The 23,178-nt window shown below is 36.7% G+C and overlaps 2 protein-coding genes across 3 annotated transcripts; both read left to right on the forward strand.

Moving 5' to 3' along the window:
* The first annotated feature begins 884 nt into the window (after window positions 1-884).
* On the forward strand, window positions 885-6,301 carry LOC117630219 (probable E3 ubiquitin-protein ligase ARI3). Its single transcript, XM_034362966.1, has 4 exons — window positions 885-904; window positions 4,468-4,691; window positions 5,267-5,708; window positions 6,145-6,301. Exons 1-4 carry the CDS (start codon window positions 885-887, stop codon window positions 6,245-6,247), a joined length of 789 nt encoding a protein of 262 aa, XP_034218857.1. The 3' UTR covers window positions 6,248-6,301.
* Window positions 6,302-9,501: 3,200 nt separating this feature from the next.
* Window positions 9,502-12,218, forward strand: LOC117631724 (probable E3 ubiquitin-protein ligase rbrA). 2 transcript variants are annotated; one of them, XM_034365011.1, is made up of 3 exons: window positions 9,502-9,913; window positions 10,380-11,134; window positions 12,011-12,218. In XM_034365011.1, the coding sequence occupies exons 2-3, from the start codon at window positions 10,383-10,385 to the stop codon at window positions 12,111-12,113; spliced, it is 855 nt and encodes a 284-aa protein (XP_034220902.1). In that variant the 5' UTR covers window positions 9,502-9,913; window positions 10,380-10,382; the 3' UTR covers window positions 12,114-12,218. The 2 variants fall into 2 exon arrangements, with proteins under 2 accessions (XP_034220902.1, XP_034220903.1); XM_034365012.1 differs by having other exon boundaries at window positions 9,530-9,913; window positions 10,374-11,134.
* The last annotated feature ends 10,960 nt before the right edge of the window (window positions 12,219-23,178 follow it).

Below are 23,178 nucleotides of genomic sequence, written 5' to 3' on the forward strand. Positions count from 1 at the left end.
AAGTAGTTGTAGGAATCCCTCAAGTTTTGAGAAACCCCCATCTCTTGTAATTTAAACTATCTTTTGTATTAAAAAATGAATACCTCAAGTAGGAAACACATTAAAAGCAAGGTAGGTTTAACCGAATCACCTTAGAAGCAAGGTACATAAGATTCCACTGTTACATAACATTGCTTGCTTCTTTGGTTTCACTCTTTTTTTTTCTTCTCTTACCAGTAAATTTAAGAAAAGGTTTCACCCTTGTTCTTTTTTTTTTCTGGACGCTGGTACATTTTCATACTCTGTATCACTACTCCTTGTTGTTTGTCTCATGTCTGCATTGTCTTTGTAGATGTGGACATCAGTTTTGCTATACTTGCGGAGCTGAATGGAAGAACAAGAAAGCAACATGTGACTGCCCACTTTGGGATGAGCATTACATAATAAGCTTAGACAGCAACATGCTCCTGCCAATTGCAACCTGTAATTTCATCACTTACAGAATTATCACTAATTGTATGATGTTCCTAGAACTTCTAGGGTGTGCTACTTTTATGAGGTTCTTATTTCGTAATTGTTCTTTTAGACTGACTTCCGTGGGAACCATCAAAGTTCCAACTGAAAATGTTTTCTTTCAAGGTTTAACTTGCAGCTGCTATTGTCTTACAAACTAGTATGATGAACACTGGGTTCCCCGGATCAAAGAGAATAAATAATATGTGGATTTCTATCCAACTGAGGATAGTGTCTTTGTGGAAGTCGTGCTTTGCTTTCTTTTTCATATATCTATTTTTTTCTAGTGAACTTCCTTTTTAATTTATTGATACCCTCAAATGACATATCTCGAGAAATACTTACATGTATCGGAGTGTATTTGAAAGTCCCTCGGGATGCTCTGAACCAAGATGGGATCTGCTGGGGTGTGGTTTTCAGCTTAGGCAACAATATAAGGTGCATGCAGAATCTGACCACATGAAATGAAAGGAATAGAAATGAACTAGAAAACAGAGTTCAGATGGCTAAAATACAATTGTGCTGCAAATTATATTAGGCACAAACCGCTGTATTACTTGTCAATTGTACATCTCTGTAAAGGAGGCAATCTGCAGCATTTAAGTTCAATGAATCTGGGACGATGAACCTGAACCGAAAGTGCATGATAATGTAGGCAATCTGCGGCATATTCTTGTACAGCCGCACGGCTATACTCCGTGTTTTGAAATTTTTTTAAAATAGACTACAGTTGACACGTGGCGGATAATTGGTGGGGGGCCTTTTTTAATATTAAAAATAGTATAGCCGCACGGCTATACTATTTTACACGTGGCCACCAAAGGGCTGTGCGTCTGTTCTCTTTTATATACATATATAGAGTAAATAGTATAGCCGCGCGGCTATACTCGATTTTTAAAAATGTTTTTAAAAAATAGTATAGCCGGCCGGCTGTACTTTTTTCAATTTTTTAAATTGTCTTCAATAAATAGCATAGACGAGTGGCAATAGTGATTTATATGTATACACGTCTCACATTTTAAAAATAGAAAATGTAGAATAGTAGCATTGTACATGTACGTACGTATTTTTAATATTTAATACACGTACTTTTAACAAAATTTGCAGTAAGACACACAAAATTCACATATTATACAAATAATTCTCACATACTATTGAATAAGAATAATACGTGCTACAAAAATTATATTACAATATTGTAAAGTGGCCGATTAATATTTACTTTGGATATGTTGAAACTAGCAAATTAATATGTATGAAGTACAAACTAATGCAATTAGGAGGGTCGTTTTTTCTTGAATTTTATTTATTTATTCATTAAACCGTACAGCCGGGGGGCTATACCTTTTGAAAATAATGTATTTAAATGGTATAGCCGGGAGGCTATACTACGTTTTAAAAAAATATTAATAATTTTTGACACGTGGCGCAAGAGGGTTCTCTTTTTAGGAAAAAAAAAAAACTAGTACAGCCGCACGGCTATACTCTGTGTTTTGAATTTTTTTTAAAAATCGACTACAGTTGGCATGTGGCGGATAATCGGTGGGGGTCCTTTTTTAATATTAAAAATAGTATAGCCGCACGGCTATACTATTTTACACGTGGCCACCAAAGGGCTATGCGTCTGTTCTCTTTGGTGGCCACGCGTCTGTTCTCTTTTATATATATATATATATATATAGAGTAAATAGTATAGCCGTGCGGCTATACTCAATTTTTAAAAATGTTTTTAAAAAAAGCGTATAGCCGGCCGGCTGTACTTGTTTTAATTTTTTAAATTGTCTTCAATAAATAGTATTGACGACTGGCAATAGTCTTTTATATCTATACACGTCTCACATTTTAAAAAAAAGAAAATGTGGAATAGTCGCATGGTACATGTACGTACGTATTTCTAATATTTAATACACATATTTTTTTACAAAATTTGCAGTAAAACACACAAAATTCATGTGTTATACAAATAATTCTCACATACTAGCAAATTAATATGTATGAAGTACAAACTAATGCAATTAGGAGGGTCGTTTTTTCTTGAATTTTATTTATTTATTCATTAAACAGTACAGCCGGGGGGCTATACCTTTTGAAAATAATGTTTTTAAATGGTATAGCCGCGGCGCTATACTACGTTTTGACACGTGGCGCAAGAGGGTTCTCTTTTCGGGGGGAAAACTAGTACAGCCGCACGGCTATACTCCGTGTTTTGAATTTTTTTTTAAAATAGACTACTGTTGACACGTGGCGGATAATCGGTGGGGGTCCTTTTTTAACATTAAAAATAGTATAGCCGCACGGCCATATTATTTTACACGTGGCCACCAAAGGGCTGTGCGTCTGTTCTCTTTTATATATATAGAGAGTAAATAGTATAGCCGTCCGGCTATACTCGATTTTTAAAAATGTTTTAAAAAAAATAGTATAGCCTACCTTTTTTAATTTTTAATAAATAGTATAGACGAGTGACAATAGTCTTTTATATCTATACACGTCTCACATTTTGAAAAAAGGAAATGTGGAATAGTCGCATTGTACATGTACGTACGTATTTCTAATATTTAATACGCGTATTTTTTACAAAATTTGCAGTAAGACACACAAAATTCACGTATTATACAAATAATTCTCACATACTATTGAATAAGAATAATAAGTGCTATAAAAATTATATTACAATATTGTAAAGTGGATGATTAAGATCTATTTTGGATATGTTGAAACTAGCAAATAAATATGTATAAAGTACAGACTAATGCAATTATATTACAATATTGCTCTTTTATCTCCCATTTTTATCTATCTATTTGTAAGATATGCCTATAAATATGAGTTTCTTGATAACCTTGACACTCGAATTTGCTCCCTCAGTCAGTCATGGTCCTCAATGAATTTTGGACAAGCTGAACAACAATGGAAGAGAGTAGATACAACCAGTTGGACTTTGCACCGAACATTGCAACAACAATTTGTCGTCCTTCCACGAGGAGGGAGATTCACAACTAGGTTGTCAACCCCTTCAACAAAAGGGGAACTTGATCAAGGATGAAACCTTCCAAAATCAACATTTGAAGAAATGGGACTTTGTTACATATTATTATGTTTTTATTTTATTTTATGAATATGGGTAAATTTCACTTTTCTACTCGGAAGTTTCTTGAAATTCAGACTTTACCACATCAAATATTTTTCGTATCAACTTCGTACCTAGCGTTTGACTTTTCTACCATTTTCATACATCCGTTAGTCATTTCGTCAAATATACTATGTTAAATGATGACATGGCAGGATTTTATGTCACATGATGTGGCATGTTGTTTTCTCAAACGATGATGTGGTTTAATGATTCGTCTATATTTTGCCACATAGAATAAAAAGTTAAATAAATTTTTTTCACAAATGTAATTCGAAAATTTGTAATCAGTAAGAATATAAGATTAAAAAAGAGAGTAATAAATTGAAGAAAACTACAGATTAATGAGAAGCCTCTAAATTGTCTGGAATAATAAATCTTGTGTACAACAAATAGAAGGTGCATGCAGAAGAGAGTATTGCAACAATGAAACTGAAAGTTATTAATAGAAGAATTGCGGAGAAGAATTTGGAAAAAGGCAGTCAGCAATAAACAGATCAAGGAGATAAGATCAATATATAAGACTTAGAAAAATAAAGGATTTAAATTTATCAATTAAAGAAAACCATGATAGATTTTTTCAGAATAGGAAATTATTGTTGACTGACGGGGAGCAGAACTCCAAGGGACGAACGAACGACTAAAACCCTTCATTTCTTCTCATTAACCGCCTTAATTACATGCTCTCCTCCTCCAGTTTTCATATACAAAAAGGAAATTGTAATGCTCTCTCTCTCTCTCTCTCTCTCTCTCTCTCTCACAACCCATCGAGAGGCCTCGTCACCTACGCCTTCATTATCATCAAGGGCTTTGGTGACGAGCGATTGTTTCAAATTGTACTGCAGGGGTTTGCTGAGGGAGGAAACCCTTGATATTTGGGGTTGGAAGGTGGTGGTGGTTGGGGCTGGAGTTGCCATCTGTGATCGCAGGGACAACTTGATATTCGAAAGTAGGAAGAATCTCAAAAGTTTGAATTTTGCTGTGCGGAGCAGGAAAACAGCTGAGCTTTTGGCTCTGATTGACGGCCTTAAAGAAGCTTTCACTTTGAAGTTGAAAAGGGTCATATTTTGTGTGTGATGATTATCTGATTTACCAATATGTGAGTTGTTAAACTACTTAGCCTCATTTTCTCTTATCAATCTTATATTCATGTCATTTTGTCTAAGAAATTCTTTTTTTCTTGATGATATGATCCAATAGAGGATTCAAATGATATTCAGCAAGCCAAGTTTTATTATTAATTTAATTCTTATCTTCATTATTGTAGTTCACATGAGTTTAATGCAAAAATTGATAGAGGTGATTGACATTTTATTGTCACAGGTCACGAGCACACTTCCTGGAAGCAGCGAGATTGCTGCATAAGGCGTCACTCAAGTGACTCGTTTAGAAAAAAAAGTTTGCATATTGCAACCCTTGTCTTGTGTTTAGTGGTGGCATTAAATTTGCTTCGAAACTTGCAATTGAAGCTACAGCTTTTCAGAGCACCTCCTCTGCAGGACCTTGCAAAGCCATGAGTGTGAAGGAGACTTGTTTGATTTGCTTCGAAGACACTCCTATTGCTCGAATGTTTTCAATTGGTACTTGCCATCACAAATATTGCTTGGCTTGTATGAAACATCATGTGGAAGTAAATTTGCAAAGCGGGATCGTGGCACAATGCCCTCATAAAGACTAAGTGTGAAGTGAACATTATAACCTGTAAAAAATTATTGTCACCTGAACTTGCTGACGTTATGATCGAACGAATCAAGGAGTCTTCTATTCCTGTCACGGAGAAAGTTTACTGCGCATTTCCAATGTGTTCTGCCTTGATGTCCAAAAAGGAGGTCTTGGAACATACCAAGACTTCTTTTGTTAGTGAGGGAGGCAGGAAGTGCATGAAATGCCAGCTTTATTTTTGTGTCAATTGCAAGGTTCCTTGGCACTATGATATGAGCTGCTATGATTACCAAAGATCAGAAACCAATTCCCTCGCAGAAGAGCAATTGCTAAAATCGCTTGCAATGAAGAAACTATGGCGGCAGTGTTCCAAGTGCAAACATATGGTTGAACTTGATAGTGGTTGCTACCACATCACTTGCAGGTGCTTTACTCTCATCCACTCAAGTTTGATCAATCTTTTGGTTTCTTCTGTCCTGCTTCAGTTCCTTTAAAAACAAAAACTCAGGATTAACCTAATCACCTTAAAAGTCAAATGAGGAATTAGTGATAATCTACTCTAAAATAATCTAACATACAAGGAGGAAGATTCGAACCTAGGTGCAAGGGGATGGACTCGCTATCCTGGCCAATTGGCCTAATCCAATCCGCTATTTGACCATGTATATAATAATCTGAAAGAGAGTTATCACATGAGGGGGATGGTTGAGAAGCAACCACACATTATTTGATGATCAAGCCATATATATATTATTGGGTCGCTCCTAGTAAAAGTTCCAAGTTTTTGGTTTTGGATACTTGAATATCCGTTCCCTTTACTCTGTTGTTTGTCTCTAATGTTTTGCAATGTCTTTATGTAGATGTGGACATCAGTTTTGCTATACTTGCGGAGCTGAATGGAAGAACAAGAGAGCAACATGTTCCTGCCCACTCTGGGATGAGCATCACATTATATTGCCATAAAGATTGAGAAGTGTAAAACAGATTGGCTGATCCAGTCATGTTTTCCTTTCTTCTTTTATTTCTTTTAGTTTATTTATTTATCATGGAAAGATGTGGTTGTAACTTGTAAAGAGAGAGGGAGGGGGTGGAAAGAGTGTAAAACCACTTTGCATTGCTCTAGCTTCTATCATAAATTATTTTCAATCTCTTCTTTTTCTATTTAAATAAATTGTCCAAACCCCATGTTTAATAACAAAAATAACCATGAATAAGAAAATAAAAACGGGAGACTTTGGAAAATGCCAAAGCAGAGAGAAATTTTTTAAAAGAAGCCAAAATGGACAAAATTGCCCTTATTTATTTTTGGATTTCCTAAGGAATCCTTTACATTTGCATGTCATTGATTTGAAAGTTGAGAGGTTTTTCTGTCTTTTTAAAAAAAGTTTTGGCTTTTTCCAAAAGTGAAAGTTTTTTTTGTGGCTAAAACCTAAATTTACTCAATAAAAAATAGTTGGCTTTAAATAAATGCTTAAAATAATATTAAATAAAGAAGCATTTAATTATAGGGAATCACTATAAGTCATTTTTCTCTCCTCAGATTTAGGAGCTCCTAGAGGTCTCCCTATTTTAGGAGCTGAATAGGGAGCATGGTTGGAGGTGAATTTTTTCAATTTCTCCCTAAATTTTAGCCAAGGAGGTGATTTAGGAGCTCATTGTGAGCATCCACAATGGGCTCCCTAAACCACCTCCTTAGACAAATTTTAGGGAGGATTTGGAAAAATACAACTCCAACCATGCTTCCTATCCACCTCCTAAAATAGGGAGACCTATAGGAGCTCCTAAATATGAGGAGAGAGAAAGGACTTCTGGTAGCTCCCTATAATTTAATGTTGCTTTATTTAATAAGTATTTCAAACCTTTAATTAATGTTAATTATTATTTTATATTATTTTTAATAGAGATGAACCAATTAAAAAAGAGTTATAGCATTTATGACTCCCTAAACTAGAAAGCATGATTGGAGTTTAAATTTTATAGAGAGCTCCTAAAATAACTTTTATATGTTTTTAGCTAAAATTTAACTAAAAAATAGAGAGCATGATTGTGGATGCTCTAAGACTATGGCAATTAGATCTCTCGGATTCATTTGCAAACTTAGGATCATATGTAGCTTGGAAAGTTGACTATTGGTATCAAGATTCATTTGCAAATCTTCTATAAGTTATTGAACATAAAATAGAGAATGGATATGTGAATCATGGCTCCAAGCATCATATGAAGCTTGTCGGTACCACAGTCCTTGTTTCCACTGGAAGAGTGTATGTGTTCCTGCTGCTGCTGGTGGCGGTGCTGCGAAGGGACTTTCACTGGATGGTGGTGGCAGTGCTGCGAAGTACATAGGATCAAGATAATAATCAGATCAATCAGACAGAACATAAAATACACTATAGAAAATTAGACTGTCATTCTTAAAGCACATGATGTTATTTGAGTGCTGCTATATTCATCCACGTGTTTTACTTCCCTAGCCACCATTTAGTGAAAATGTCAATGACAAGTTTAATGTACGTAAAATGACCACCTTTTAAGAGACTCAACTCAACCATGATAGTGTTAAGAGATTTCAGAGAGTACAAAGCTCAGCAATAGGTATGGGGTTTATCACATAAGGCCTCAACGTCAGTAGTAGCGGAACCATTTATTATAAGGTTAAACACCTTTTTGGTCACTGGGTTTTGCACAAAAAATTTAATTTGGTCATTGAGAAATTTTTTTAGCCAAATTGGTCACTGTGTTTCCCAAAATTTACAATTTATAGACATTTCGTTAAGTGTAATTTTAATTTTAATTTTTTTAGAAAGCATGTTCAGTCTTCTTTCTCTAACTCCACGAGTTAGGACATATTGTGCTATTAGGGTTTAACAAATTGGAAAAAATCTTGGGATGAAATCAAAATTATGAGGTATAAGGTCATGGATTAGATGCTATATTGAAGTCTAACTCAATTGAGTGAGAACCATATTGTGACTTCGGATGGCAAGAAGACGTAATCAAGGTGATAGAGACCCAAAATATATTGGTGTGTTGTTGATTCCATTTTAATTTGGTTTGGCTTTTTTGATTTTCCTTATACCTCAATATACCCTAACTCTTTGAGTTAAAGGAAGAAAACTGAAGGTGCTTCCTAAAAAATAATGCACTTAATGAAATATAACGGAATGTCTATAAATCGTAAACTTCGGGAAATACAATGTCCAATTTGGCTAAATATTTTTCTCATTGATCAAATGGAATTTTAATATTCTTCAACACTCGTTTGTTTGATTCAAATTTAATTCAGGGCTTCAATTTCGGGGTTTGCTTGTTCGGGGTTTGGGTTCAATCTGGCCCAATCAACCAACATGCTCTAATACTATGTTAAGATTTCAGAGGGACGGGCTATCATCCCACTACTAGCAATACCGATATTGTCCCAACTTAACCACTTATAAAGCCCAATGGGTGTAGAATTTTATCACAAAAAATCTCGATACTATTAATAGTGGAACCATTCATTATATGGTGTAATTGATTTGGCTAAGTTTTCGTTATGAGACTTCAATATTCTTCAACATATAGAACTACATTAAAACAATTTCGAAAAAAATATGAATACTTAGAACTTAAATTAACCTTTTTTTTTTTCAAGACCCTTGTGAGAATTGAAATTGATTGACGTAGAGCAGAACTCCAAGGGACGAACGACTAAAACCCTTCCTTCTCCAATTTCCAAATGTAAACGAAGTCATGTCACCTTGTTTACCTAATTATTAGTGTTAAGCTGTGATTAGTTAGTAATTAGTTAAGCTGGTTGTAAAAGCCACGTGCTATCACGTGACGTAGTCAGAAGTCTGTTAACGACTTTGCTTAATCAGTAAGCTAAAGACTAGGTATATAAGCCAAGGATTGTATGCGGAGCTGTATAAAGGCCAGGGCCACCCTTAATTTTAACCCTTTTGAATGTATATATTTTAATGTGGTAACAAACGCAAAGAAAATTTGCCATACTTAAACCTATGGCCCCTCACCACAAATCAGTATTGTATTTCAGTATAAATATAATAATAAAATTATACTACGTTTATGAAAGAAAACCATTCGACTCAATTTAGTATTTTTGTAGGCAATAATTTACTCACTCAGCCGAAAAAAATATACCACTAAACTTTTTTTTATTTAACGTTTTCGACCCCTTAAATATAAAATCCAAGCCGACCCTGTTTTGTAGAAATACACAGAAGCTTCGATTCTTTCACTCTCTCTCTCTTCAATTCTCTCTGCTTCCTCTGTTATAGTTAGCACACCTCTCTCTCCCTCTCAACCCTTCGAAGCGTCGTCACCTCCACCTTCATCATCATCAAAGGCTTTGGTGACGAGCGACTGTTTCAAATTGTACTGCAAGGGTTTGCTGAGGGAGGGAACCTTTGATATTTTGGGGGTAGGAAGGTGGTGGTGGTTGGAGCTGGAGTTGCCATCTGTGATCGCAGGGACAACTTGATATTCGAAAGTAGGAAGAATCTCAAAAGTTTGAATCATTTTGCTGTGCGGAGCAGGAAAACAGCTGAGCTTTTGGCTCTCAATGACGGCTCTCACTTTGAAGTTGAAAAGGGTCATATTTTTTGTGATGATTATCTGATTTACCAATATGTGAGTTTTTAAAGTACTAATCTTCATTTTCTTTTATCAATCTGATTATTAAGTTCATTTTTTTTCTTCTGTAAATTTGTTTCTGGGACAAAGGAAATTATTTTTTCTGTAAATTTGTTTCTGGGATTAAACTTGTTCGTAGCCACCAATAAGTTAATTATTGTTTTATAAATTGTTTCAGTAAATTTGTTTCTGAGACAAAGAAAATTATTAGGTTTAGTATGTTAGATTTCTTATATCACTACTTTGAGCAAGGTTTCATGTATTAACACCATTTTGTCCAGCTAATACATTCCTTTTTTCTTGATGATTGGATCCAAAAGAGGATTCAAATGAGTTTCAGCAAGCCAAGTTGCATTATTCATTTAATTCTTATTTTCATTATTGCACTTCACATTCATTAAAAACCATGCTCACGAGTTTAATGCAATAATTGATAGAGGTGATTGACATTTTACTGTCACAGGTCATGAGCACACTTCCTGGAAGCAGCAAGATTGCGGCATTCGTCAATCAAGTGACTCGTTTGGAAAGAACCTTTGCATATTGCAGCTTGTGTTTAGTGGTGGCATTAAGTTTGCTTCGAAACTTGCAATTTGAAACTATAGCTTCGCAGAGCACCTCCCCTGCAGCAACTTGCAAAGCCATGAGTGTGAAGGAGACTTGTTTGATTTGCTTTGAAGACAATCCTATTGCTCGAATGTTTTCAGTTGGTACTTGTCATCACAAATATTGCTTGTCTTGTATGAAACATCATGTGGAAGTGCAATTGCAAAGCGGGATTGTGGCACAATGCCCTCATAAAGACTGTAAGTGTGAAGTGAATACCGAAACCTGTAAAAAATTCTTGTCACCTGAACTTGCTGACATTATGATCGAACGAATCAAGGAATCTTCTATTCCTGTTACCGAGAAAGTGTACTGCACATTTCCAAGGTGTTCTGCGTTGATGTCCAAACAGGAAGTCTTGGAACATACCAAGACTTCTTTTGCTAGTGAGGGAGGCGGGAAGTGCATGAAATGCCATCAGTATTTTTGTATCAATTGCAGGGTGCCTTGGCACTATGATATGAGCTGCTATGATTACCAAAGCTCAGAAACCTATTCCCGCTCGGATGACCAATCGGTAAAGTCCCTTGCAATGAAGAAACTATGGCGCCAGTGTTCTAAATGCAAACATATGGTTGAACTTGATAGTGGTTGCTACCACATCATTTGCAGGTGCTTTACTCTCCTCCACTCCAATTTGATTAATCTTTTGGTTTCTTATGTCCTGCTTTAGTCCCCTTTTTTTTAAAATAATTTCTAAAATTAGCTATGTCATATAGGGAAGAACGTACAATAAAAAGTCAAATAATTTTTTTTTTTTCAGTCACTCATCTCAACCCCTATCAATAGAATCTCCAATACACCCAATATATCCAAATTCACAATTTGTTAAAATTTTATCTCAGTTGGTGCATCTCAACCTGTAACGCTGTTAAATGCCTATTTAAATTCCCAAGTTTGTAGGTAAAGGAATCCCTCAAATCCTAGTTGGAACTGAAAACCAAAACCAAAACCAACTAGAAAACACATTAAAAGCAAGGTACTAAAATTTCCCTGTTACTCAAATGAGGGGAGTGTTTTTCTTTTTTTAAAGACCTTTCCTATTGAGAGAGGCGATAATATACTAAATTCACACACTACATGGATGCTAGGACTCGATTATTTGATAAAGCCACATATATGAAAGTTTTAAAATTTGGGGTTGGATACTTCAATATGCATTCCCTTTACTAGCTGTAAAAGGCAGTGGCCACCACATCAAACTTGCTAGCAAAGTTGCTTTGGTTTCACTTTATTTATTTTTTTTCTCTTACCAGGAAAGTTAAGAAAAGGTTTCACCCTTGTTCTTTTCTCTTCTTATTTTTTTACCTTTACTAGATGCTGCTACATTTTCATTATTCCGTCCCAATAAAAAAACTTTCATGCAATGGGATGCCACTATGGTGGTATCCGCATGGCAATGCACACAGTGGCATCTCCAGTGTTGGTAAGTTGTTCTCTTGTACGAATCCTTGGTGTTTGTCTCATGTTTGCAATGTCTTTATGTAGATGTGGACATCAGTTTTGCTATACTTGCGGAGCTGAATGGAAGAACAAGAGAGCAACATGTTCCTGCCCACTCTGGGATGAGCATCACATTATACGGCCATAACGATTGGGACTATAGTGTAACATTATACGTGAACGGTCCGTTATCAAATTAGTACACATTTTACAACTAAAACAGGTTGCCTAATCCAGTCATGTTTTGCTTTCATCTTTACTTATTTAATTTTAATTTTAATTTTTTTTTAATCATGGAAACATGTGGTTGTAACTTGTAAGAGAGAAGGAGGGCGTAGAAAGAGTGTTCAACCACTTTGCATTGCTCAAGCTTCTATCATAAATTATTAAGGACTTCCCTTTCAATTTAAATAAATTGTTCCAAACCCTCTACTTAATAACAAAAATAACCATGAAATAAGAAAATAAAAATCATATCAAACGGGTGTCGAATTGTTCAATATATTGAACCTACCAATATTGTAGTCGTTATTAATCATAAGACACCAATGTATTAATAATGAACGAAAGCAATGTATTTTGTATTTACACCTAACTAATTAATGTATTTTGTATTTTAAAGAACTTGCTAATAATGAAAACATACTCTTTTTTTTTGGATAATTTCAAGTAGGGGTGGCATCAATTCCGTGCCGATTCAAACCGTAGTGGCCAGTATAGGTGGCACGCTACTTCTGGAAGTGAGATTCAGACATAACGCGATGCAGATTAGCCACGAATATATTCTTGTGCATTTTGGAACCACCTCACAAGTACAAAGGCACTGGCGAACTTGGTGATCGGCTACCATCATCGGAAGACATGATCAATGAATAACTGCAAAAAGGAAAAAAAAATTGCAAGTCAAATAACATGTCAAAACCCTAAGTTGCAATATATATAATATCAAGAAGGCCATGGGGCCCGAGTAGCTAACGCAGCACCTCAGCCCGAGTCGAGCCGCAACCTGTCTAGTGCTGAGGTCACCGTCAATCCTAGCCGACAACCACCGCGACAACTGCTATTGATGTTCAAGGCAAAACTCGCTTGCCCAACTACCGAACAACAGCAAAAGCCGCAATCCAGCAACCAGGCTCGCTACATGCTTGACAGAAAATGTGCTGACAGCCACCGCCGCACTGCCACCACCCGGTCTCGCCTCCGCTCCAGCCATCGCCTCGCGACGATAACTAGCCAGGCCAACGTAGCTGTTCCTCACGGCAAGTAAAGAAAAAAAAAGGAAAATGAAGGATCGCGACAGCCACCTCAACAGCCACCGCGACGCCACCTTCACAACCAACAACATTGTGCCACGACGACAACTAGCCGGGCCTACCCAGCTGGTCTTTGCCATGAAGAAAAAGGAAATTAAATAAATAAATTTGACCTACCTTGGTGTGCACGACGACTCCTCTCTTCGACAAGCAGTACACTCCTTCAATATCTCTCTCGCAAGCTAAAAAGTAGAGGATGACAAGTGTGCAATTTGAAGAGAAGTGAAGAGAAGCCTTATATTTATAAAGGTTGGACATCCTAGGTCAAGGAGGAATCACAAGCCTATTCCCATTGGGAGCCTAACTATTTTTTTTTTTAATTAAAAAAAAGTCTACTCTAATTAGGAGCCCAACTCAAAGAAGAAAACCCAGATGCAGTTGGAGAGCCAGGAAGATATTTCTCATCTCCTCCATGCCACGCAAATGCCATGCAGAAGCGGGGGGCATTTGTGGGGACATATATTTCACCGGCTAATAAGAAAACGAGACGTGAAAAAGGAATATTCCTTAGGTCAAACTAAATACCCTAATTAATTCCTATTTAATTAGAAAAATTATCTTTGATTTAAGATAAGCATATCCCTAAATCAAGGAACCAATCCACCAAATCTCTTAGAGTAATTCATATAATCTTTTGGGGAAGAATAATCCTAACCAAATAAGGATTATTCTCACAAAACTCTAGCAAACAAAGAAGCTATAAATACATAGTCACACAAGACATTCATGGTAATTCTAAACTCACACTAAAAAACCCTATGCAAACCCTCTCTCTCTCTCTCTCTCTCTCTCTCTCTCTCTCTCTCTCTCCCACTCTCTTTACACAGTTAAGTGCCCCCACACACTGCTTCGGCCACTAGGCTCTCCCCATGAGAGAAAACTCTGTCTAATTTAGCTATTGCCGCATCTTTTCTCAAAGATCCAATAAAACTAACTTAGGCATTGAAGGGTCTTTGGCCAACACTCCACGGGTGTGGTCTTTTACTCTTATTTGTTTCGCAAGAATCGAGGAAGAGAGAGAAGGAAGCTCGAAGGGTGAAGAATATACAAGCAAATATTCTCTAATGAGAAATTTGTACAAATACAAACCACAGGCTTTATGGCATCCCTCATATTCTAAAACACCATTTATATATTAAATATTGGTGGTAGTGGTAGATTGTGAGTTTTTAAAGAAATGTCCTATATCGGAAAGTTAAGGGACTGCACTTAGAGCAACCTAAGGATCAGTATGGGCCCAGGCCCCTTCTCATTTTTGTTATTTTCTCATATTTTTACTTATATATGTTGCTATATGTTTGCTTTTTGGAGTAAAAACTCTTCTTCTTTTTTTTCTCTCTCTTCTTCTTTTGATTAACTTAAGTTTTGAGAATTTCCCTATTTACATGTCTAAGTAGGGCAACTTAATATTGGGATTTATGAAGATTTTTTGTATTTCTTCTCTATGTTGAAGTATAAATTATTAATTTTGAGTTTTTAATAGTGTAGATGATGAGATTAGTATATATTCAATCATTTTAATATATGAAATTCAAGACAATTATGATTGTAATAAATGAATAACTTATTAATCAATGAAAAATGCTAGGGAGACCAACTTTAGATACCAACTTGTTTACCATCTTTCTAATGAAGCGTGGAACTCATTGTATTGGTGGGCTCCACCTCTATTAGAGAGATGGTGCAAAAGTTGGTATCTAAAGTTGGTTTTTCTAGCATGACCCTTAATCAATATGAAATGGTATTATTAACCTATTCATCTAGTTAGTGCTTGAGCGCTCCTATTCGTAGTATTTATATAAAAAATTGTGAAGAACTTGTTAAGAACTTCTCATCAGTTCTCTATCCCCTTCCCCAAAGAACCTCTTAGTCGTTCTTCTGTGGCATCTACCCCTCTCTCTGTCTCGCTGCTGCCTCCAAATCAGATCCACTCTACTACTCAAATCTGCCGACTCCATCTCTTTTCATCCTTTTTTTTTTTTGGATAGCTCTCTCCCTCTATCTCCATATCCTTGAAGTGGAAAATGCAAATTAGACCCTTGATGTCAAGCTTTGGTGGGTATGGGTTCTCGGCGATTGGGAGATGAGGTTGCCGCGACGGTGGTCACGATTCTAATGCTCCAAGTATTACAAAACCGAGGCATTAGAGGCCAAGCAATCCTGAGATGTTCTACAGGGCAGCGACCCGTGTTTGATGCCCTATGTTGTTTTTCAATTTTGAATTTCATTTAGGAATGGATGGGTGATACTCTTACGGAATTTCAATTAATGTTATTCTTATTTGATTTGGTTTCTTAAGTTTTATGTATTTAGTGATTTTCCTTGTTAATATTCTATCATTGCATTTGTATGTTATTCGGAGCATCTAGATCTACTAATTCGCTGAAATTTCAAATTCAATGTGATTGTTTATTCGTAAAACTTTTCATGTTTGCAATTTTTGGTGTAACTTGCTTCAGTGAAAACAAAAAGGAGGGGCGGAATCCAGCCTAAAGCAAGTAGCAACTGGGTTGTGTAATTTTTTTTTTTTATATAATAAAATATATAGCATTTAGCACGATTCTAAAATTGTGTCTGTCTTTATACATATTCTACAGAATATATTCAACCACAAATACTTTTCTTGTGCTTTATATTGTCTGACATGAATTTGTAATTCGTGCCCTATAATAATAGAAACCCCCGTAGAAAACACCGTCAGCTTAAGGGTCGCTGCACTGTGACTTCTGGACATAGAGCAGAATTATTTGTGTCTCTTGCAGTTAAGAGCACAAATAAAAATGGTGCCCAAAGCCACATATTCTAGTACTGACTGTTTGCCATTCTATGTTTTCCAAACATTTTTAATTACCTCCATTATCTTACGAAAATCAAAACATTCAGAGCAGAGAAAAGTGTTCTTTCTACCTAATACAAAGGACCATTGATAATTTATTTTATTCTAATATATCAATTCCACCAAGGCTATAAAATATTTAATTGTAACATATCATGCAAATAATCATGTGTTATCCAGGGTATAAAAGCATGACTTATATAATCTTCATCCTGTGTTCGTATATTTTGTGTTTTTGAGACTATAATATTTTACTGTGATTTTTTTGACACTTTCCACTTTCATTATTATTAATATTTTAAATATTTTTTATTGTAAAATCATTAAAAAATATTAATACTTATAGATTATGGATTTTTTTATGCTCTATAGTATGTTGTTATCTCAACGTTGAATTTTTAATTTTTAATTTTTTTAAAGAACTCATTAGTATAGTAATTTAGAGTAATTGATTCCTAAATTATCGGTTTGAGTCCTAGCTTGTAACTAACCAACATACTTTATTATTATTATAATTGTTTAATAATATACACTCTTATTTTTGTCTAGCACAATTATATACCCTTTTTAATTGGAATTGTCTGATAATGTACACTTCTGTCTTTTGATTTTAATTTTGTGGATATCTGTAAAATGTTATAAGGATATTAATTAACAGGGAAACATGTGCAGACTTGGTCTGCAATGTCTCTGTATACATCTTGGGACAAAAATATTATTATTTATCTTATCAGGGGTCAAACTGAATTTTCATGTGTCAAACCCTATAATTAAGGAGTTGACTAGGGGCTAGAACAAATGAATTACAACATAGGGTTGCATGAAAAATGGTATAAGATGAGGTATTTAACTAATAACAAGCCACTAAGTAAGGGGTTTTTGATAATTTCCTATTAGGTTTAAGATGATTACACAAACACACATGTTGTTTCAAGGAAAAAAAAAACACACACACACACATGTTGCTAGGGATATAAAATGGGTATTATTGGAAAAAAATTAATTAGAAACACACACGTATATCTGAATTATAGAAAGAAAAAAAGGCAAGAAAGCAACATGGAAAAACTACCCCAAAACAGAAGCTTCTTCAAAGGGAGTCGTGGGAGTCAAGTAGCAGCAAGGCAAATATTATTGATATCAGAGCAAATACACATGCAATTTAGAGATGAGAATATATTATCGTACATAGCAATTTGATACTAATGTCGATGGATGCACCGAAGGCAGCAAATTAGAGACTAATTAGAATTGTTGTGAAGGCATTTGTTGTAGCATCCAACGTAGTTGAGGACTTGATTTTTGGGGAAGTTGTTTGTGGCAGTAATGGAATCAGCTGCTTCAGTACATCCGAGAGTGCAATCATAGAGGTTGGTTGGTATTCCTCCCACCATGTTGCAACTTTGCTGCACACATTGAGTGTAACATACCGTATAACTGGGACGGAGACGGCTACGACCACCACGGTATTTACCTTCATGCCCTTCATGCCCCCGGCCATGACCCCCGCCAATACCGCGGCTAGGGTGATAGTTAGCCCCACTTACGCGGTGGCAATCAAAATCACACCATGCAGGACATAGAGTAATTTTATTAACAACTGTTAAAATGTAAACTGTCTAGCTAATTTCTGATTAGTTAGTAAGTATTTAGTCAGTTTATATTCAGTCCATTTAAGTCATCTGTGAGCTGAGCACCTTGAGCTCATATGCCAAGTGTAAGGCTTAGGATCGTCTCTCTTATTTCAGTGGTTGTAAAGCTTTGTAAAGCCATGTGTCATATTCACATTGGTTTAGTCTTCTAACGGTTAGATTGTATTTGCTGATGTAAGAACTCTTTTTTTTGGATATGAATATAGTCTGCTCTGCTGCAACGGCAGTGTAGAGAGTGTGGTCATAACCATATTTGATTCCTTCTTGCCCAGACCCTTTTCTCTCCCTCAGTCTTTGGCTCTCTAGCTCCCTTGACAATCCAAATCTCAACATGGTATCAGAGCCAGGTTGGATCTGTGTAGTGGGCGTTGAAGCTGTGTGTGGGCTGAGCTTGGAAATCCGACGAGAAATTTCCGACTCAGTTCATTGATTCTGTCTCAGATGGCTGGGTCAGGTGGGAGTGATCTCAGAGCTCCAATATTCAATGGGGACAACTATGAGTTTTGGAAGATTCGAATGAGAACGATTTTCAAATCTCATGGAATCTGGGATTTAGTTGAAAATGGGTTTCAAATTCCAGATTCAAAGGGGAAGAAGGTGGATGATGCTGGGTCATCGGATTCTGAGAAGGAAGCTCTGTTAATGAAGGATGCTAAGGCACTTGGGATTATCCAAGGGGCTGTCTCAGAAGACATTTTCCCAAGGCTTTCGAATGAAGAAACCTCAAAGGGTGCATGGGATATTCTACATCAGGAATTTCATGGTGATAAGCAGGTCAGATCCATCAAACTGCAGGGTTTGCGTCGTGATTTTGAGTATACAAGGATGAGGGATGATGAGACCTTGTCTGGATATCTCACTCGCCTACTTGAGCTTGTGAATCAGATGAAGGGATATGGGGAAGACCTATCCAAAGGAAGGTTAGTTCAAAAACTACTTATAAGCCTGACTAAGGAGTTCGATCCTGTCTGCTATGTAATTGAACAAACTAAGGATATTGAAATGATTGAAGTGCAAGAGGTGATTGCTGCATTGAGGGGTTTTGCTCAAGCCTTGATAGGCATGCTGAGAACACCACTGAGAAAGCCTTCAGCAGCATGAGCATAAATCAAAAGGGATCACAATCCAATTCTGGTTTTGGTAATAATAAATCAAAGAAGAGCTGGAAATCGAAGGGTAAGAAATGGGATTCAAAACCTCAAAATAGTGGCAACCAAGGTGGAAAGCATGAACCAGGGGAAAAATCTGATCAAGCAAAAGGGAAATGCAAGCACTGTGATAAGCTTCACTATGGAGAATGCTGGTTTAAAGGAAAGCCAAAGTGCTATGGGTGCAACCGTTTTGGGCATCTCATTAAAGACTGTGAACAATCAAATAAGACTGAGAAACTTGCAGACTTGGCTAGCAAGGTAACAGAGCCTGCTACTATGTTCTATGCTTGTCATTCAGCTTCTATTGAAAAAAATATGAATGTGTGGTATGTGGGCAGTGCTTGTAGTAATCATATGACTGCTCATGAGTCCTTACTTATTGATATAGATAGAAATGTGAACTGTAAAGTTAAGATGGGCACTGGTGATTTAGTACAATCAATAGGCAAAGGTACTTTGGCTATAGATGTGCAAGGGGTTACTAGATTCATTAGAGAAGTCATGATTGTACCTGGACTGGATGAGAATCTGTTGAGTGTAGGACAAATGATGAGCATGGGCATTGGTTGGTGTTTGGTGATAATGAGGTTGACATTTATGAAGATAAGCAACTGCAAGAGCTAATTGCAAGGGTTCAAATGAAAGGGAACAGATGTTTTCCCTTAGATCTTAAATATGTCAATCCTCCTGTGGCAAATAGAGCAACAATTGGAGATCCATCTTGCTTGTGGCACAGAAGATTTGGGCATCTAAACTACTGTAGTTTGAGACTCTTACAAGAGAAAGACATGGTTCAGGGTCTACCTAAGTTACAAGAATCTGAGAAGACTTGCTCGGGTTGTGCTATAGGCAAGAGCCACAGAAGTTCATTTGATAAGGAAACAGCTTGGAGAGCCTCTCAACCACTAGAACTGATCCACTCTGATATCTGTGGTCCAATGCAGTCTATCACTCTTGGAGGAAATAGATACTTTCTCACCTTCATTGATGATCACACTAGAATGTGTTGGGTGTTTTTCTTGCAGCAAAAGTCTCAAGCATTCAACATATTCAAAAGGTTCAAAAACATGGTTGAGTTGCAAAGTGGTTATCAAATTAAGAAGCTAAGAAGTGATAGAGGTGGAGAATATACATCTTTGGAATTTTCAAAGTTTTGTGAAGAAATGGGATTAGAAAGGCAACTAACTATTGCCTACTCTCCACAACAGAATGGAGTTGCAGAGAGAAAGAATCGTACTGTGATGGAAATGGCAAGAACAATGATGCATGAGAAGAAAATCCCTTTGAAATTTTGGGCAGAAGCTGTCAATACAGCAGTATACCTGCAAAACAGAAGTCCAACGAGTGCTCTGGATAATACAACTCCATTTGAGAAGTTCAGTGGGAGAAAACCAGGTGTCAAGCACTTGAGAATATTTGGTTCTCTGTGCTACATCCATATTCCTTCTCAGAAAAGACACAAGCTAGAAGAAACTGGAATGAAGGGAGTATTTCTAGGATATGGGATTTGTGAGAAAGGGTATAGAGTTTTTAATCTAGAAACTAAAAAGATTGAACTCTCAAGGAGCATTATCTTTGATGAGAAAGCAATGCGGAATTGGGAATTGAATGAAGAAGTACAAGTGACTATTCCATGGCATGAAGAAGAAAGTTCAAGAATATCAGATATTGATTCATATCCAGATGAATCACTTCAGTCGAGTCAATCTCCTCAGAGACCACAAGTGGCTAATGATCTGCAAACCACTCTGGAATCAGCTACTCATGATTCATCAGTTTCAATCTCTGAAACTTTTGATCATACTCCACAAAAATGGAAGAACTTAAGTGAGGTCTATGCTCAATGTAATCTGAGCATTATTGAACTAGAGAGTTACCATGAAGCAGCCAAAGATGAAGCTTGGAACAAAGCTATGACTGAAGAGATATCAATGATAGAGAAGAACTCCACTTGGAAATTGGTTGATAGACCAGGCAGCAAACCAATTGTGGGAGTAAAGTGGATATATAAAACTAAACTAAATCTTGATGGCTCCATTCAAAAACACAAGGCAAGACTTGTAGCCAAGGGTTACACACAAAAACCAGGGATTGATTTCAATGAAACCTTTGCTCCAGTAGCAAGGTTAGACACTATTAGAACTCTCATTGCACTAGCTGCACAGAAAGGCTGGAAATTATGGCAATTGGATGTCAAATCAGCTTTCTTAAATGGTGTTCTTGAAGAGGAAGTCTATGTGGATCAACCTGAAGGCTTTGTGATTAAAGGAGCTGAGGATAAGGTGTACAGACTAAGGAAAGCTCTCTATGGACTAAAGCAGGCTCCAAGGGCCTGGTACAGTGAGATCGACACTTACTTATATCAGTGTGGTTTTCACAGAAGTCCAAGTGAAGCAACCCTCTATGTGAGAACCAAGGAAGGTGTGGGAACATTAATTATATCAATCTATGTGGATGACATAGTATATACTGGAAGCAGTGATGAAATGGTGAAAGAATTCAAGGCTGAGATGATGTGCAAGTATGAAATGTCTGACTTGGGTTTACTCCATCATTTTCTTGGTATGGGAGTAACACAAACTGAAGGGAGCATTTTCATCCATCAAAAGAAGTATGCACTCACTCTCCTAGATAAGTTTGGACTCAAGGATTGCAAATCAGTGAGCACTCCATTAGTTGCCACTGATAAATTGCAAAGAGAAGATGGAAGTGAAGCAGCAGATGAAAGCTTGTACAGAAAAATTGTAGGAAGCTTGCTATATCTAACTGCTACCAGACCTGATATCATGTTTTCAGCTAGTCTACTTGCAATATTCATGCACACTCCCTCTAAGATGCACTATGGGGCAGCCAAAAGAGTTCTAAGGTACATACAAGGCACAATTGATTATGGAATTGAGTATGTGACTGGAAAGTCTGCTCTTCTAATAGGATATTGTGATAGTGACTGGAGTGGATCAGAGGAAGATATGAAGAGTACTTCCGGATATGCATTTTCATTTGGAAGTGGTGCATTTTCGTGGGCATCTGTCAAACAACACAGTGTGGCCCTTTCAACAGCAGAAGCAGAGTATGTGAGTGCAGCAGAAGCTACATCACAAGCCATTTGGCTCAGGTTTGTTCTTGAAGACTTTGGGGAAGAACAGACTGCTGCAACAACTGTGTTCTGTGACAACACTTCAGCAATAGCAATGGCTAAAAATCCTGTGTTTCATCAAAGGAGCAAGCACATTAAAAGGAAGTTTCATTTTATTAGAGAAGCAATCCAAGAAGGAGTGATTGAACTGCTCTACTGCAAAGGAGAAGAGCAAATTGCTGACATCTTCACCAAAGCACTTCCCAAAGACAGGTTCTGCTACTTGAGGAATATGCTTGGAGTGAAATCAGCTAGCACTTTAGAAGGGAGTGTTAAAATGTAAACTGTCTAGCTAATTTCTGATTAGTTAGTAAGTATTTAGTCAGTTTATATTCAGTCCATTTAAGTCATCTGTGAGCTGAGCACCTTGAGCTCATATGCCAAGTGTAAGGCTTAGGATCGTCTCTCTTATTTCAGTGGTTGTAAAGCTTTGTAAAGCCATGTGTCATATTCACATTGGTTTAGTCTTCTAACGGTTAGATTGTATTTGCTGATGTAAGAACTCTTTTTTTTTTATATGAATATAGTATGCTCTGCTGCAACGGCAGTGTAGAGAGTGTGGTCATAACCATATTTGATTCCTTCTTGCCCAGACCCTTTTCTCTCCCTCAGTCTTTGGCTCTCTAGCTCCCTTGACAATCCAAATCTCAACAACCACCCATCGTATCGCTTGGCGGCGGTGCTTCAGGTGATGATGGTTCATCAATTGTATTTGGAGGAGAGAGAGTGTAATTTGGAGTTAGATCCCATCCAATCTTGATGGGAAGAGTCAAATGATCAAATGGAATATTGGAAGGGGCTGATGGAGGAGTTGTGCTTGGTAGATTTCTGGCTTGCACTACAAGTACAACTAGTAGAAGCATAAACATCATAGTACTAATGGAACTTGATTCCATGGAAATTCTCATTCTCTCTAGTAGATTTTTTTTTATGTATATATGAATCGAAAGAAGGGGAAAATAATTTTTGCTATGTGTTCAAACCCTTTGTCCATTTGGGTATGAGAGCAAAATATCAGTAGTCATTTGTGGAAATAATTTGAGGGAATTTCCAATAATTACGTGCCACTCTTGTTACCTCTACGATTGAGAAACAGACCTTATAATTTGGGGAACTAATTATAGC

Source organism: Prunus dulcis, chromosome 6 (assembly GCF_902201215.1).
Source record: "Prunus dulcis chromosome 6, ALMONDv2, whole genome shotgun sequence".
Taxonomy (NCBI): domain Eukaryota; kingdom Viridiplantae; phylum Streptophyta; class Magnoliopsida; order Rosales; family Rosaceae; genus Prunus; species Prunus dulcis.